Source organism: Mauremys reevesii, linkage group 3 (assembly GCF_016161935.1).
Source record: "Mauremys reevesii isolate NIE-2019 linkage group 3, ASM1616193v1, whole genome shotgun sequence".
Classification (NCBI taxonomy): domain Eukaryota; kingdom Metazoa; phylum Chordata; order Testudines; family Geoemydidae; genus Mauremys; species Mauremys reevesii.
Genome location: NC_052625.1, coordinates 76,808,472 through 76,827,296, shown reverse-complemented (window position 1 = coordinate 76,827,296; position 18,825 = coordinate 76,808,472). Strand labels below are relative to the sequence as shown.

The window sequence follows — 18,825 nt, the reverse complement described above, 5'->3', positions numbered from 1 at the left end:
GCAGGACACGTCAGTTCAAAATAAGACATCATTCTTTCATTGCTCTACTAACGAATTACTCTTGAACAAGACTATACCTGTTCACAAAAACTGATTCATCCCAATTAGATTGTGAAAAATAAACGACAAGATTTTAAAACAACAAATTAATTCTGAATCAAAATTATTACATATAAACCAAATATTAACACCATGGGATATTGTTAATTTATTGACAGTACTATTACTCGGTGAGAATATTTCCTGGGCAAGAACCCGCTAATGTCTGGGTGGGCTGGATTACATCTGACTTCCATCAATATGACATGACCTTTGACTTGGACAGAGTACGCACTGTTACAGTGACACTAGGGGATGAAAAAGGAAAGGTTCATGAGAGGTTGGTTCCAATTATTTTTCTTTTTCATTGAATTGTTTTATACTGAATATGTTTTTAAACATCTAGCACCTGTATAAATTGAGAGTAATGTTTAGTTATACTGGTATAAAGTGGGAATTATAGAGGAGAATCCGACCCTTAAATGTTGAGGAGTCAACCAATGAAATTAATAGGGAGCAGGAACAAATAAAAGGAAGTACTTCTTCACACAATGCACAATCAGTCTGAGGAACTCATTGCCAGGGGATGCTGTGAAGGCCAAAAGTATAATTGGTTTAAAAAAAGAATTAGATAAATTTATGAAGGATAGGTCCATCAATGGCTAATAGCCAACATGGTCAGAGATGCAACCTCATGCTCTGGATATCCCTAGCCTGTAACTGCCAGAAGCTGGGAGTGTATGACGGGATGGGGCCCTTGATGAGTACCTGTTCTGTTCATTCCCTCTGAAGCACCTGGCATTGGCCACTGTTGGAAGACAGGATACTGGGCTAGATCAGTGGTTTTCAAACGGGTATGCAGAGGTCTTCCAGGGCATATATTAACTCATCTATAGATATTTGCCTAGTATTACGGTAAGTAAATAAAAAACACTACCAAAGTCAGTACAAACTAAAATTTCATACAATGACTTGTTTATATTGCGTTATATACTATACACTGAATTGTAAGTACAATATTTATATTCCAATTCTCATTTTTATCATGTAATTATAAAATAAATCAAAGTTAGCAATTTTTCAGTATAGTGTGCTGTGACCCTTCTGTATTTTTATGTCTGATTTTGTAAGCAAGTAGTTTTTAGGTGGGGGGAACTTGGGGACATGCAAGACAAATCAGACTCCTGAAAGAGCTACAGTAGTCAGGAAAGGTTGAGAACCACTGGATGGACCAACAGTCTGACCCATTATAGCTATTCTAATTTTCTTGTTTGGAAACATGTGAAGTCAAGATCCATGGATGTAGTACCATGTCATTGAAAGTAAAATAACTGATGACAGGTAAAGGTGCAGTAAAGTTTAATCACTGATATAGTTTACCTTTTTGTATCTCCATTGTGAAGAATACATGGAATAATTGCCTGATCAAAATGATGTATATTGAAAATAGAAGCAGCAACACTTTTATGTGCCATTTCAGTCATTCAGGCCCTTAGCCTGCAAAATCTTGAGTCTGCAAAATCAAGTGAGAACAGTCTCTTGTTAGAATTCTGGTACTTCCTGCTTCTAGTCAGGCCAGAATTAGGCTGGCTCTTCTCATGCTTTCACAGCATTTCTGCTTATGGTGCAGGTCAGAATCCGTAAGTTCAGGGGTGCATAAAAATAAATGATGTAAAATGTTAACTCTTGGAATCTCTTTTGTCTGGTTCATGTAAAGGTTTGGCCTGGTTCTTGTTTTGTCAGAAATAGTTCTTCCATCTTTACAGAACTCTGGCTTCATTGCCAGCAGTGGGAGTTTTGCTATGAATAAGGCCAGATTCCAACCATGGTGTTAATACAATGTAACCCCTCTGCCAGGCTGAAACGATAGCAGCAAGGGCCAGGTTCAATACCTAGGGGTCCCTTCCCCACAGCGTAATGCAAACCAGCTCGAGCCCCCACCCAGTGACCTGGGAAAACCTTACGCACACCCCTGGGCGCCTCAAGGAGGCAATACTTCCCATCTCGCAAGCACAGACTCTTGGTGTAGCAGAAAAGGTTTAATTACATAAGATAAACAACAACAAGCATGAAATTTGGAAAATACCTCAACTGGAGTTCATAGGTCAAACCGTGAGCAAAGCCCCACCCCAGCAACTTGGGCCGTGTCCTTCTCTCTGGGCCCTTGAGTCCAGCAACCCCCCAAATCACCCACAGTCCCAAAAGTCCCACAATTCAAAAGTCTCTGTCCCGGGTCAGGCAGCCCAGAGTTCAAGAGTCTCTTTGCAGAGGTCCCCCTCCCCAGCCTAGGTAGAAAGGGGCACCTTACGTGGTTCGGGGCCAACTGCCCTGCCTCTTTGTGGGGTTCTGCTTCCACTAGTCGTCCCCGCAAACAGCTCAGCTCCGCTTACTCTGTGGGCTGCTCCACTCTGTCAGCTGCTCTGGTCCACCAGCTGTCCTGTGATCCGCTCCAGCCGTCCTCACGAGCTGCTCAGCTCCACTCACCCAGTGGCTGCACAAACTGCTCCACTCCGCTCTGCCAGTATTGCTTCAGGCTCCCCCACTCATTAGCACAGTGCTCTCAGCTCAGCAAGTCCAGCTCTTCAGTGATTTCAGCTCCACTCATTAGCACAGTGCTCTCAGCTCAGCAAGTCCAGCTCTTCAGTGATTTCAGCTCCACTTATTAGCACAGTGCTCTCAGCTCAGCAAGTCCAGCTCAGCAAGTCCAGCTCTTCAGTGATTTCAGCTCATAGTAGGGGAGCCCCAGTGCCAGTGAATTCAGCTCAGTAACCTGCAGCTAGATTCTTAAGGGAATCAAAAATTAACTCTGACATTCCACAGTGGAGAGAAGCATAGGTGGAACTGGTGCTTCTGGCTCACACAAGGAGCCTGCACCGCCAAGTACAGATACTTGTCCCCAGCCTCTCTCCCCAATGGGTTTTGGAACCCATGTCCCCCGTCTAGCAAGCGCTATCCTGCTGACAATGAAACCCCCCATCACAAGACAATTTTGTAGTTCCCCATTTACCCAATCAGGGTGACAACATTTCATTGCTCCTGCCCCAATAACAACGAAATTGGGGGTCCCACAGCTGTGAAAATAATCATCCCATGCTGCTTTGCGGTATGCTAAGTGGGGTGGGAGTGCCAATGCAAATAACCGAAACTTCTTTCCGCACTCCCCATAATTTACCACCAGATGTCAGGGTGGGGCTCATCCTGACTCTGCTTACAACAACATGCCAGTTTCAGCAGTAGCCTGATCGCTGCAACAATATATTTTAATTTGAATAAACAGACTACAACAGTACCATCCCATACAAACTCACATGCTAGTCACCAATGTATCTCTTGAAATTCAGTATCAAACGCAGTAACTGCTATATGGTGTGCGCTGGAGAGAGCATGAGCCCCGGACAAGGACGCAACAACAATGGACTGGAGATTGGTTGCGTGGTCGATGCTGCCAGTGGTCTGCTAACCTTCACTGCTAATGGCAAGGAACTGAGCACCTATTATCAGGTATATATTTATTTGGTTTTGTCACCTCATCCAGATGAGAAAAGCTAGTAGATTGAATTTTATTAGCCTTATTTAGTAATAGAAATGAAAGGAAAAGTTATCGCCTTTGATGCGATTATAATCTTCTCGCTCTTCTGAACCCCAATTATGAACTTCTAGAGTTTCACACAGTAGTTTCAGCCTATAAGCAGTTGACACAAGTGATAGATTTCTTAGCATTGATGGCATTTTACTATCTTCAGTTACTGTGTATTTCTGTTTGTGATTCAGGTTGAACCAAGTACTAAGTTATTTCCTGCAGCATTTGCACAAGCTACAAGCCCCAATGTTTTCCAGTTTGAGTTGGGAAGGATAAAGGTAAATAAGACCACACTTACTCGTTTCTCTATAAGCTTAATTGTTATATCAGATAACATCCAATTATTGCTCTTTTGTTAAATTAAGTATGTTTCTGGTGTTGGGGATATTTTTGTTGGTGCAATTGTATAGTATGACATTTTATAAGGCACATATTTTGGTTCTTGCCTGCAAGTAGGCTTGGAAATTTGATCTTATGGGACAGGATAAAACAATTTTGATAAGATTGCATCTGAGAACTTAAATATTTCCAAACTGTAAATGCAATATTTATTTCTTATGCTTGTCACCCTTCATGCTGTATGTCATGCAATGAATAAAATGACTAGGTCAATTTTAAAGTATGCACTATTTATTCATTAGATCGTATCATCTAATGAATCATCTAATTTATTCATTAGATCTGAAGCCATCACATATCTGGTAGGAACATATAAGGTAGTCACAGCTAAAATAAATGCAAACATTGTGGAAGAATCTCATCCCTTTGTGATAAGATTCTAAAATCACATGTTCCTGCCGTGCGAATGCATGGGGTGCTATTCACATTGTGAAAGGGACTCTATGCTCATTTTATCTGTCACTACTGCAAATTTAGTCAATTTCTATAACTTCCATTATTTCATTCCCCAAACCTGATTATATTTTGTCATTCTGTAGTAAAGAACAGTTTATGATGATTATATACATATTTGTATCACAAAAGTTACTGTGTGTATTAGCTGAATTTAATGATTTGGGATATTTAGTGCTGGACTGAGGCCATGTTTACACTTACAAGCTAACAATGGCACAGCTATACCAATACAACTGTGCTGCTGTAAGAGTGCTCTTGTAGCCGCTTTATGCTGATGGAGGGAGCTTTCCCATCAACATAATAAAACCAGTTCAACAAGCTCTGTTGGTGGGAGAGCATTTTTTCACACCCCAGAGTGACAAAATTTTTGCCAACATAGGTGTTAGTGTAGAAATGGCCTGAGTCTCCAGGCTTACTCTGAGGCAGCATGTTGCTGTGCCTTCTCAGGAGGAGCATCAGGAACAGATTGTATCTTGGAGAGGCACGATTTTTCTTCCATCTTTTCTTTTGTTGCAGGGAGTAATTTAATAAAATACTGTTGGCGATGTAGCATACTCCATATCTGTCTGCTCAGCCAGCTACTCTAACTGGTGTAATGCTAGCTGTGCAAACTAAGGACTCATCCATTCCATGTCCATTCTCTGCCCATATACTTGTAGCTGGATGTATAGGTTGTGCAGCCCCTGCTATCTCTCCTGTCCTATGCTCAGAGGCACGATCTGGGCATGTCCTAGGTGGCTGGGCAGGGAGTGGAAGAGGCCTTACTGCCCTGTGTATCTACAGAGGGCCAGAGCTGAATCTAGCCTTCAGTGCCTGTTTTTCTGAAGCTTAAAATGCCTTTATTAAGGCCTTGGTTTGGCTTTAATAATGAGCAACAATCAGCAACAAATCTTGAGAAGTGTTTTTTGTAATAGAAGAGAGTGCCAAGCCTTCTTGGAGAAGGAATTGCCACTTATGTGTTTTTACAGCCGAAGGGGGCCCCGATCCTGACCCAGACCTCTATCTTATCACAATATAAACAATTAATATTGGTAGTATAAATAATATATCAAAAACTAATAAAATTTGAATGTACAATTATATAGGTAAAAAAAGGTGAGGATTTTCATTTTTAAATATATCCAATGCACTGATGTCTGTTTTAGCTCTGAGTCAATTTATATGTATGGGATACTGTGTAGTCTCATGAAAAGGATTGCAGCCCAGAAGAACTAGCACAGAGTTTTTAAGGAAGCCTCTAAATCCTATTCTTCATGTTGAAATTAGCTTCTTCTGAATTAGGAGGAGGACATAATAAATAACTTGTGATGGTAGCGATGGGGGTACAATTTTTGGTCTCAATGCCAGGGAAAACCCTTACTCTTACAAACTGGGCCATGGGATCATTAATGTCCCTAGAGAAGTGATTGGGCTTCAGTTTTCAAGGATTCACCCAAACTGCCTGCTTCTAGCAAATTTGAATTGCACAGAACTTGAACCCTGTCTTGGAGGAATGAAAGGCTGAGGTTTCAGAGGGGGTGAAAGATTACTGGCTTTCATATCTGTGGTTTCAAGGCAGCTAGATACTGAACCTCTAAGACATCCCCTTAGGCAAGCTCTATTAAGTGTTTTATGTTTTGCTTTGAGAGCCAGCAGTCCCCAGCCTGTTTTGTGGGAGCTGCATAAAATGCGACATTCCTACCATACTATGCTTGTTTCATTGCATTGATTTCATATCTGTTTGCAGCACATTTGTCTTGCGTATTATCATACAGCGCATTGTCCTATAGTGATTATAAAACTGACTGTCTCCTCTCTTGCTGTCTCCAGAATGTAATGCCATTGTCTGCTGGCTTGTTCAAAAGCGAGCATAAAAACCCAGTCCCTCAATGCCCTCCCCGTCTCCATGTCCAGTTTTTGACCCATGTGCTGTGGAGCAGAATGCCAAACCACTTTCTGAAGGTTGATATCTCACGGGTCAGTGAACGTCAAGGCTGGATGGTACAGTGCTTGGATCCTTTGCAGTTCATGTCCCTCCATATCCCAGAAGAGAACAGGTTGGCTTTGTTTGTATGTATAAATTGAATGCGAGTAGGTGTGGGTTTATGAGATCAGACAAGAAAATAGTCTGCTAGACAGTTCCCTTTCTCTCTTGCATGTGTATAATATATATAAATACAAATAATATATTAGGACTTAGAAAAGAACCCCTTCTTGTGGGCTGCATTTAAATTCAATTAGTGAATTATTAACTGGGTCACATAAATATCATCACTAGTTTTATTAAACTGTTACTAGTCGTGTTCAACAACAAGAGATCTCTTGAATTAAAGAGACATTGCCAATTAGCATTTATGACAGATTTGGGGTTTTTCTCCTCAGGGAGAAGCACGTGCTTCTGTGGATGCCAGCACTACATAGAGATGCAGACAATGCATGCCTGATTTTGTTTTGTGTATTATTTTGCTGAGAGGGGAAATAAGTACAAAGCTGATGGTAACATCTTGAAACTAATCCTTACAAAGTATTAGATAGGTCAGAAGGGAGGGAGCCTTAGTTGTATCTTATGAATGTGTACAGTGTCTTTCAGTGTTTTTTGTAGTCTAGTAATTTACTTGAATTTTTGTGTTAGCAATAATCAAACAACTCTGACATGTTGTGTGCTTTAAGGCTCTTCAAAACCCAATCTTGGTAGAATAAACTGACTGTTTGGATTATGTTTTACATATATTATCTTCAGACCTGTGCATGGGATATGTGGAGAGTGAGAATTAGTGCATTGTGGTCCCTAGTGCTAATGTATAAGAACCTGAAAGTGAAATTGCCTAGAATATTACAGTAATGATGATGAGAAACCAAAAGGGAAAGAGTCATCTATTTTCATTGTCCAACCTGAAATGAAAAGTAAATAAGTAGCATGAATAGTGAAAATTTAAATTTGAATGTTGTCTTTATGTTCTCAATTATCTAAATTGTTTTTTCTAATCTAAATCTAAAGGGAAATTTGTTTTAAATGAATCAGCCTGATCTGGCTCCCACTGAAGACTATTGGAGTTTTTTGAAGTGATAGTTTTTATTCAGTCTAAACAATTTCAAGACTTGGGTCATGATTTTTAAGCCGTCCTGTCATGGGTCTACCCTCACTTGAAACTGGGGGGTTTCAAGGTGAGGACCCGCATGCCACCATGTCAAAGGTCTCCCCCCCACTTGGAACTGTTGGGCTCCAATGTGGGGACCTGACTTGGTTTCCCTCTAAACTAAAATCCTAGTTTAGATCTAGTAAGCTGCCACCACTCAATCAGGAAATGTGGATTGAGACACAGTCCTTCCCCAAAATCCTAGGGGATTCCAAGAGCCCCAAATCCATGGAGTTCTTACACCCAGGAGAAACAAACCATTCCCCCTGCTTCCTCCCCCCTCCCTTTTCCTAGGAGAGAGATACCTGATTCAAACGGCTTAAATCAAACCCAGGAGGAACTGTCTCTTCCCCCCTCACCTTCCCCTGAATTTCCACAGAAGAAGGAATTAACCAAGTCCAAAGAAAAGGAAAGAATTTATTAAGAGAACAAAAAGAAAATACAGAATCTCTATGAGCCCAAGCTGGACACTCATAGGGTATAACCTTATCAATCTCTGGAGAGAATCCCCTCTCCCCCTTTCTTTCTCAGTGAAAGCAAAGTAACAGCAAACAGGAATAAAGAATTTCCTTTAGCAAACACACAATTGCAAATATAGAAATCAAATCATAAGACTAATTCACCTTTCTAATTAATACTCACTATTAATTAGTAGAAACTATTCCAGGAGAACTTGGAGACATGACTGGTCTCTTTTAGATTCAAAAGAGTTCCCGAGACAAACAAAGAAAACACAGCCAAAAGCTTTCCTCCACAGAGATTTGAAAAAATCTTATCTCTGATTGGTCCTTCGGTCAGGTGGTCATCAGGTACTGTATGTTAACCCTTTACAGGTAAAAGAGCCCTTAACCCTTAACTATCTGTTTATGACAGGTCCATTGTCTATAAAATTGCAAGTTTAATTATTTGAAAGCCAGGAAGTCAAAAAGTCAAGATCCAGAGCAATGGCTAATTTGCCCATGTTGCACAATTGTAGAATTCTGAATAACTTTTTTGCTTTTTGAGTCCTATGTTCCTAGCTACTGCACTGATGTGGAACTTCCTCTATTTTCCCTTCTTCTCTACAGGTCTATAGATATTTTAGAACTGACAGAACAGGAAGAACTGCTGAAATTTCACTATCATACTCTCCGATTGTATTCAGCTGTTTGTGCTCTAGGGAACAACCGGGTGGCACATGCTATGTGCAGCCATGTGGATGAATCTCAGCTTCTCTATGGCATTGAGAATAAGTATATGCCAGGCTTACTTCGCACAGGCTATTATGACTTACTCATTGACATCCACCTCAACACCTACGCCACGGCCAGGTTAATGATGAATAATGAATTTATTGTTCCGATGACGGATGAGACCAAGAGCATTACTCTGTTCCCTGATGAGAACAAAAAACATGGCCTCCCTGGTATAGGACTCAGCACCTCACTGCGACCTAGAATCCAGTTCTCCTCTCCCAGTTTTGTAAGCATTAGCAGTGAGTGCTATCAATTTAGCCCTGAATTTCCTCTGGATATCTTAAAGGCCAAAACTATAGAGATGCTGACAGAGGCTGTTCAAGAGGGCAACCTCCATGTCAGAGATCCAGTAGGGGGTACTACAGAGTTTCTATTTGTCCCTCTCATCAAGCTTTTTTACACCCTGCTAATCATGGGAGTCTTCCATAATGGGGATTTGAAACACATCTTACAGCTGATTGAGCCCAGCGTTTTCAAGGAAGGCATGAGCCAGGAGGATGAGAGTGAAGTGCCAGAGAAGCAGTTGAGTACAGAGGATCTAAAGCCAGAAGGAGGAGAGGAAGAAGTCAAAGGGGGACGGGTGCTGAAGGAAGGTCTTCTTCAAATGAAACTTCCTGAACCAGTAAAATTACAGGTAATGACCGAGACAGTATAAGTGGCTGTTCGTATATTTCAGACTTCCTTCTTCCTTTCAGTCAAATATTTCAAGGAACACAGCAGTCTTGCAGCATATTTCAAGTCACACACTCTTTTTTGCAGGCACACGGGCATGTTTAGTGCTTTTTTACATTGTGTTTTAAAAATATAATTACTACTGATGATATAACAGTAGCCTTGGTAGACGTTGTGAGACATGTTTTGAACCAAATCTGACATAAATAAAACAGAATTAGGTAGGAAATATCTTCTGAATAAAAAAATAAAATCATCGTTTTATAAGTTTAGAAGCAGCGACTTCTATATAATTTATTACATTTTCCTTTCAACTTTCTTTGGAGAATTGTGGCTATTAGTAGATAACCAAGTAAGAGCAGCTTCTAAGAGCTATTTTCATCCTGGCTGTTACATAGTTGAGTAGTGACTGGCCGGGTGTGGGGAGTTAGGCACAAGGAGACCCAAATGGGGCATGGGAGAGGTTGGGCTAAGGACTTGTCTACATGGAGCTTATTCAGGAACAGCCAGGCATTTGGCCATTTTTGGTGCCCGCTGGAGCGACCAAGCCAAAAAAAAAAAATCTGGCCAATCGGAGCAGAGAGAAAAAAACGACCAACCAAATAACAACAACAACAAAAGGCTGAACCAGCACTGGAATAGTAGCAGACACAGTCATTCTGCCTCTACATGCCCAGAAGTTGCGGGAGTCATTTTGTCAGTTTAGGCAGAATGCCTCCCATTGTTGCCCTGAAACCATGTGACTGCGCAATACCCTTTTCTATAAGCTGTCTTAAATGGCACAATGTAGTTTCTAGGATGAAATTTACCCCTGAGCAGAGAGAGAGCATAAGGCCTAGGTACCAATTAAATCACTGGAAGCCATCAAATTAGATTAATTGGGATGTAAGTGGTGCATAGGCTTTGATCTGGGTGACCTCACCTTTAATGAATAAGAGATGGATGTGATTATTTTATAAAGAAAGATAAAGGAATTATATAGCCTGGCTCTTGTAAGTAATAACTTTAAGAGGGGCAAAGAGTTGAAGGGTATAAACATCGAGGAAGCATGCTACAGGAAATCTAACAAAGGGGAATGGAATGAAATTAATGAATAAAAGGAACATATAAGCTCAGTATGGTATAAGAAAAGACTTTAACAGACAAATTTGGTTGACTGTTGAGTGGCCTCCCAAGGGAAGTACAGTAGAACCTCAGAGTTATGAACACCAGAGTTATGAACTGATCAGTCAACCACACAGCTCATTTGGACCAGAAGTACACAACCTGGCAGTAGCAGAGACAAACAACAAAACCAAACACAGTACTGTGTTAAACATAAACTACTAAAAAAATAAAGGGAAACAGCATTTTTCTTCTGCATAATAAAGTTTCAAAGTTGTATTAAGTCAGTGTTCAGTTGTAAACTTCTGAAAGAACAACCATAAGGTTTTGTTCAGAGTTATGAACAACCTCAATTCTCAAGGTGTTTGTAACTCTGAGGTTTACTATAATGGAGATATTTAAAAGGAGAGTTTAGAAGTAGAATTGACAACTCAGTAGAAAAAATATTACGAAGTATAATCCTGTAGTGTCAGAGGATGCACTGGGTGATAAAATAAATCTTTACTATAACAATTGCTTGTGAAGCTGTGTTATAGTGTGTTCACTTCTTTCTGTAAATCTACTGTGCTATCAGCAAAAAATGTTACATAAAGACAGCAGGATTTTCAACAGTTTTGGCATGATCTCTCACTTGTGCTGTACACACTCTCTCCCAAAACAAAAAACGAGATGGTGCCGATGAAACATTTAACCAAATACAAAAAAACAGACATGTAAGTTGTACTCTTTCGTTTGAGCTGCCCTGTGGTTATTAGTTGGGCGTAAGGGGGATCTTTACTGATAGTAAACCATGGAGTTAAACTGCTAATAAAATGGTATTATTATTATTAGCCATCAGCCTAGCAACAACTGTGTTATTTGGTCAGAATTAACTTCTAAAAGGGGCTAATTTAATAGGGCATTCTGCAGCTTCTGGGTACAAATGCAAAATGCACTGGAAATAGAGGCTAAGAGCGTGGGCCCAAACAGTCATTTAGTGCATGGCACTGTAGATTCACACCTCAGCTTGCTGTGCACTAAATTGCTGTATAGACAAGGTCTAAATCTATATTATTATTTTTTTTACTCTAGCACAATTCCCATGTCCTTGTATATGTTTCTGAGGCAGAAGGATCTCCTGCAGATGGCAATTTATAAGACCTAATACTAACTCAAGCATGACTGTATCGCAGATTACCGTCAATTCATCTGATAGCAGGTTCTGCCTTATCACTTGGAGTCTACAGTACCCACACTCAGTTGTATGTTAACAGAATATGTGGAGAATATTTTAAAAGTTTGTCTACTTTTTGTTGCCCTTTTTCTGGTGTTTTCTCAGATGTGTTACCTACTCCAGTACCTCTGTGACTGCCAGATACGTCACCGAATAGAAGCCATTGTAGCATTTTCTGATGATTTTGTGGCTAAGCTTCAAGAGAATCAGCGATTCCGATATAATGAAGTTATGCAGGCCTTAAACATGTCTGCCGCACTGACAGCCAGGAAAACAAGAGAGTTTCGGTCTCCGCCTCAAGAGCAGGTACCACTTAAAATGGGCAGTTATTCTTTTACCAGACTGTGGGCGTGGCAGAGAAGCCAAAGCAGGGATGTAGGATCCCAGCCCAGTCAGAGTGCTATGTCCTAACATTCCAATTTTCATTCGGTTCTCACCCTTCTCTATGCTGGTAAATCAAGTATTTAAACTTACATGATGTACAACATTCAGTGCAGTCAAGGATAGGTCATGTTTAACATTGTGTCAGTCAGCTGGTTGTGGTTAGCCCTAAGGTCCACACTAGGGATAATCATGACATGACATCACGGGATGTGATGTTAAACTTGATAGTCTTTATCTACACCGAGTAATATGTTGTGTTCATTAATATGTATTCGATAACGTTGTCTAGTGCCGTGTAATTTCCCAGTGTAGACAAGCTTTTAGAGTACAGCCTTGCCTGCTCTTATGTCTATGTATACAATGACATTATAGAAAAGTAGGCAGTTCTCAGATGAGGTTCTGCAGTAATAATAAAACTTAGCATAGATGTACATTTCTGGATTTCAGAATACTTTACAAACATTCATTAATTAAATATTACAACACCCTTTTAAACCTATTTTAAACATAGAGAAACAGATATTCAGAGAGATTAAGTGATTTGACCAAGGCGACACAGCTAATTAGTGGCAGAGTTGGAAACAGAACCCCGGGGTCCTGACTCCTAGCCTTGCTCTAGCCACCAGTTCACACTGATGCTCATTTATTACCTTTTTTACCTACTCTACTTAAATGCCTGATTTTTTCCTCTTCAGAAATCATATTTCTTCTGGTATTTGTGTATTTCAGTTTACCTAAAGAATTTCTATAATTGTTTTAAAATTTATTTGCACGTATTTATGGAGATAATGAGCAAAAAAAAATGCAGTATTTGCATATTAACTGTAAACCTTATGGATACTTTATTGGTCTTCAAAGTACACATTTGGATTCCAGGCATCCTTGGCTTTACATATTCCCTTCTAGCCTACTGCAAAGTGTTCAAAAAGATGCTACCAAAGCTTTAAACTTTCTTTTGTGTTCTTTCTTTTTAAGATTAACATGCTTCTGAATTTTAAGGATGATAAAAGTGATTGTCCTTGCTCTGAAGAAATTAGAGATCAACTCTTGGAGTTCCATGAGGACTTAATGACACATTGTGGTAAACCTTGTTTTTGAATGTTTTTGTCTCTGAAATTGTATTAGCCAGATTCAATAACTTTAGCAAAACTAAGCGATCCATTAAATTATGTCAGCAACAGGTGGCTAGATAATACACAAGGGGGTGTGGATTCCTCAGTCATTATAATACAAGTGCATCCTCTCATCTGACCAGAAGACAACAAAACACGTTACATTTTATTCGACAAGAGGAAATTTCATTCCTCCCGTACAAGCGCCAGATAAATGGAACTTGTGTGGTGGTACTCTAAGGTTAGCGAATGAAGTCTAGCTCCCCTCAGTATTGGGAAGCTCTATAGCTCTTCAGTAATATTCTGGGGCTAGAATAGCAACTATTGCTCCTCTTTTCCCCCAGTACCGTAGGTAAACTGCTCCCATTCACCAATAGGTGAATTTCACTCTATCAAAATAAGTATGGTCCTATTAACCACAATAAAATGGTTGATGGACTTCAGCTGTTCCAGTTCTCTAAACACAAATGAAAATTAAAAATGAACATGCTAAAAAAAAAAACCATGCTAGTTCACTTTCAAAAACTTTGAGGCTTGGGGTTTTGTTGAAGACAGATAGGAAAAATGGTGCTTAAGTTCAGTCCAGATATTTTTGTTACAATAATTACATGAAATGCAAGAGTCTCTTTGGTGTCAAAATGTTGAACATTGTAAGAAAATAAAGTAAATGCAAAGAAACCAAAACAGAAACAAAATAATTTTTTAAATGTTAAACATGCATCTGTGGACAGTGCAGATCCAGTTAAAAAGTTCCTTCTGTTTAAATTTGGCTTCAGTGTCCTAGAAATTGATAAGACAAAGCTGTAGATAATCACCACTTCTCTATTTAAAGTTATTTATGCCTTCTTCCTCTGCAAATCACAAGAAAACAGGAAAATGTAGCTGCTCAATTTGTAAAAGGAATCAGCAGTTGACAACCAGCAGAGGGAGGTGGCAGTTGAGCTGTTCCACATTTAAATTCTCCCCGCTCATCCCCTGCATGGAGAAAGCTGGAGCCGAGTCATGTGATTTTTTTTTTCTCTAACTCGGGCCTTGATCCTGGAAGGGGTCCCTAACTCAGGCCTTCAGACTTGTCTAGAACCCAATTGATTATTTTGCCTTGAGTTCCTTCCAGGATTGCATCTTAAACAGGAGGGACCTTCAAGGACTCTTACTGTTGTTATGACATTTCAAATTAAATATTTCAATTTTAAATGGAAAAGACAAGCTACAAAAAAATGAAAGAGATATGCAGAAGCCAGTGAGAAGAGAGATTATAGGAGGGCAGAATACATGGATTTATATAGTCAAAAGGAAACAAACAGATTATGCAACTCTAGGTTGTAGATGACTGGCTAATGATGACTGTCAGCCAGTCATAATTTGAGGATTCATATGTTCTGTATTGGTTAAGAAATAATCATTTTGCTATTCTGCAAATCAGACATATGGAACTGGCATTTTTTCATCAATAACTATAGAGTGTTCCTGTACTCTAACTGGATTAGACAGTTCAGTTACATTATTGTTAATTACTTAAATTCAAAGCAGTTTCCACCAATCAGATTGCAATTTCCATACAAGCTGCTGGCCCTGTGGACAGCTTGAGCAGTGGCCAGGGACCCCTCAGGGCAGCAGCCTCCGAGGGGTTCCCCAGAGCAGTAGCCCCCAGCTAAGATTTAGTCAAGGGTATTTATAGCACAAGTCATGGACAGGTGACTTTTACTAAAAAATACCCATGACTTAATTGTAGTCTTATCAATGACCGATGCATTAACATTTTCCATACGGTGAAATGCAATAAAACAGCCTGTAAAGGGAATAGATCACATCCTACATAAGGATTAATGGAAAAAAGGCAAATAAATTTTAGAAACAACCCAACGTCTTTATCAAAAATACCAAAGGAGCAAGCGGAATGATCTAATGTGAGGCAGAATCATGCTGTAAAAGTGACCATCATATTTTTAAAAAGTTGAATAATTCTGAATTTGAAAGAAATACTAAATGGCATTTTCACCTTGAACTCATATAGTCGTAATGTTTTAATATTAGTTATGAGCCTGAACCAAACCCTTAGGTTTCAATGACAGTATTATAGATGAAACCATAAAAATGAAAAACAAATCTTGCATCAAATCAACATATTTTGGATTTTCACACCTTGGTTTTCCTAATAAGCTTCCTGTCACATGTGCCAGGATATAATTAATTGAGTTACTTGCTCATACTTACTCATTGAAAAATAAATTAACAGCCATGCCAATACTCTCACTTCTATAATGCCTTTCCGCTGAGGATCTCAAAATACTTTACAAACCTCAGTCAAGTGTCACGAAATCCCCTAGGATGCAGGTATTATCCCATTTTGCAGATGGGGAAACTAAAGCGCACACAAGCTAAGAGACTGACCCACAGTCACACAGTGAATAAATGACAGAAGCAGACTGTAACTACAGGATTCCCAGCTCCCAGTCCTCTACTCCAACCTTTAAACTGATATAACACTTTTGAAGCAGTACTGTATATTTGTTCGTTTGTAGTACACTTAGCTAACAGAGCAGAAAAAAATCAGTTTGGTTATATTTTCACATTTGGACACTGAGCACAGCTCTCCTCTGTTTAATTGTACTTTTTTAGTGATTTAATATTTGTTGCTTTCAGGAATTGAATTAGATGAAGATGGAACCCTGGATGGAAACAGTGATTTAACCATTAGAGGTCGCCTCATGTACCTAGTAGAAAAAGTCACATATTTAAAGAAGAAACAAAATGAGAAACCAATTGATAATGATGCTAAGAAGCCCTGTAAGTAAATTAAATTAAAGTCCAGTGTAGTCCTGGTCTGAAGGGGAAGGGGGTGGAAAGTTCTGGCAGCTCTATATATGTTGTGTGTCAGAGGAAGTTAGATTTTAAGGGAAGAGTCTGTGTGTACCTTTTATCTTATGGCTTGAACTCAAAGCAGGTTAACTGAAGTTTTGGGTATGTACAATATTGGTTATTCAATGGGATCTTTACTTCAGCCCAAGTATTGTCTGAAATGTCAGCCAAAACACTTATATTTTTTTTAATAAGATATGTATCTCTGTATCCTAAATTAATGGTCCAATAAACAGCAGCTGACAATGGTGATACTACACCATAAAAAATAATAATAAAATCTCATGCTTTCAAAACTCATGGAAAAAGTATCTGGAAGTGGAGCTGGCTACTGCTGTACAGTCACTCTCCAGTGAGGATCCAGTATATCTTCGTGCTCTTTTACACTGTCATATGCAGTAGTGATATCTATAATTTTAAAGCTAGCTTCTTGCAGCAAAATATTACTACTTGTTTTTCCTCTAATGGCATATTTTCCACTTGACACAATGTATTACATTGTACCTTAGCCTGTTAAGAAAACAAGAATAGTTTTTTTTCTAGATTGTGCTAATTCTAATATGCTGCATAATGCATTCAAAGATACTGTTAGAAACATGAGAAATTAATTCTGATTTTTTTTCATTCTTCACTCTTTTTTAGCCACTCTTCAGCAATTGATTTCAGAGACCATGGTACGCTGGGCTCAGGAGTCAGTAATAGAGGATCCGGAGTTAGTGAGGGCCATGTTTGTATTGCTGCATCGGCAGTATGATGGTATCGGTGGTCTGGTTAGAAGCTTACCAAAGACCTACACCATAAATGGTGTATCAGTGGAAGATACAATCAACCTCTTGGCATCCCTGGGCCAGATCCGTTCCTTGCTCAGCGTCAGAATGGGCAAGGAGGAAGAGAAGCTTATGATTCGTGGATTAGGGTAAATCACTGGAGTACAGTAACATTTGATTGACAGATCTCTTACTTTTCCAATTATTTGTCTCATTGTTATCACTTGGGTTAAGCATATTGTTTGACTATAAATATGTATGTCTGGTTTAAGGAGACTAAAAAGGAAGTTTTGGGTTGCGATAGGAGCTTCAGTAGTTCTAAGATCTAGGCTTTGAAGCATTGTTAACAAAGATGTCTTTTGAATAGTAGTAAACTGCACTATAAGGTCATATCCTTTTGGAAAATTCATAGAGGGGAGAAGCAAAAGTGAAGAGCTTTAAAGTCCTACAGTAATATATCAGTCAACTTTACTTTAAAGGATACAATCAGGATCAGCATTTAGACCTTTCTATGAATTGAAGGGATAGAGGCTGCATACGCATATAAATAGCCCAGCCATCAGTAAAGGTCACCCTGGGACTTTCAACACCAAAAGCCAGAGGTTTCATCCACTTGAGTTTAAGGAGAATACATTTATTTCTGAGATGTTAATGGGCTTTGTAGTTGCTGGAACCAGCTACCAGGAGAGTCATGATTGCACTCAGACCCCAGTGTATTCCATAAATCTTCCAACTGCCAGCACAAATTCATGTTTCTGAATTCACTAAAAGGGAAAAATTGGATTTTCCACTTCAGTTTTTTATTGTTGCTTGAGGCAGTGTTTTCCGTCCTCTTGAAGCAGCATAGCCCCGAATGCTATGTAATGGCTATTAGTTGTGTAGGAGAACAAGAAAGAAGTTTTTACCCAGCCTTAATCCCCACACCGATTCCTCTACCAGTCCCATAGCTTGCCCACTATTAGACCTTGCACCTAGCAGAGCACACCTAGAAAGCACATCCAAAACTAGTCCCTTTTTATGTTCCCCCTCATGTTGACTATGGACCCAGAGCATTTTCAGTCCTGATTAAATAACCCCAACTTTATGTATGAAGTTGCACCATTATTTTGACACATCAGGAACATTTTAGTTCCTCAGAAATGCCTTTGGTGGTAACTATTGAAATATATTTGACTTTTCAGTAGCAATTACACTCTGTACACATCTCTTAACTCTGATTATGCATGATGACCTGAGCATGCTCTGTACCTCACAGGAAGTGCTGGTCAGCTTGCCTCTTACATTTTCTCTCTTTTTATGTGGCTTCAAGCATTATATATTTGGTGGCATTATTTTATTACAATGTACTTTTATGAGCAGCAGTGATATTCCCTCCAGAGTATGACAGTCAGTAGAGAACTATGGTCAAAAGTGATTTTAAATTAATGAGATAGCATCTGTCTACTTGAATTAAGACTTCCCTACATTTTCTTCCACTGTAATTTGTAATTCTGTGTAAGTCTAATTATACTTGCATTTCATTATTCATAATGAAATCCTATAATATATATAAAATTTAATCATTTTAACTCTCGTAATGTAGCTAGTACTATTTTAATTATTTGAATTACCAAGTAAGCCACTAAAACTCTGACCTTTTCCCTGTAGGTATATAGACTCATAGACTCTAAGGTCAGAAGGGACCATTATGATCATCTAGTCTGACCTCCTGCACAACGCAGGCCACAGAATCCTACCCATCCACTTCTATAACAAACCCCTAACCTATGTCTGAGTTATTGAAGTCTTCAAATTGTGGTTTGAAGACCTCAAACTGCAGAGAATCCTCCAGCAAGTGACTCATGCCCCACGCTGCAGAGGAAGGCGAAAAACCTCCAAGGCCTCTGCCA

At 39.4% G+C, this 18,825-nt stretch overlaps 1 protein-coding gene across 1 annotated transcript in view; it reads left to right on the top strand.

Annotated features, from left to right (window-relative positions):
• Positions 1 to 18,825, top strand: part of RYR2 (ryanodine receptor 2) — a 697,632-nt gene that overhangs the window by 427,086 nt on the left and 251,721 nt on the right. Inside the window, exons 33-41 of the mRNA XM_039529228.1 lie at positions 219 to 379; positions 3,381 to 3,540; positions 3,811 to 3,897; positions 6,284 to 6,510; positions 8,658 to 9,459; positions 11,920 to 12,120; positions 13,174 to 13,279; positions 15,954 to 16,097; positions 16,812 to 17,085. Of these exons, the coding sequence (XP_039385162.1) occupies positions 219 to 379; positions 3,381 to 3,540; positions 3,811 to 3,897; positions 6,284 to 6,510; positions 8,658 to 9,459; positions 11,920 to 12,120; positions 13,174 to 13,279; positions 15,954 to 16,097; positions 16,812 to 17,085 (2,162 nt within the window). The remainder of the gene's footprint in view (positions 1 to 218; positions 380 to 3,380; positions 3,541 to 3,810; positions 3,898 to 6,283; positions 6,511 to 8,657; positions 9,460 to 11,919; positions 12,121 to 13,173; positions 13,280 to 15,953; positions 16,098 to 16,811; positions 17,086 to 18,825) is intronic.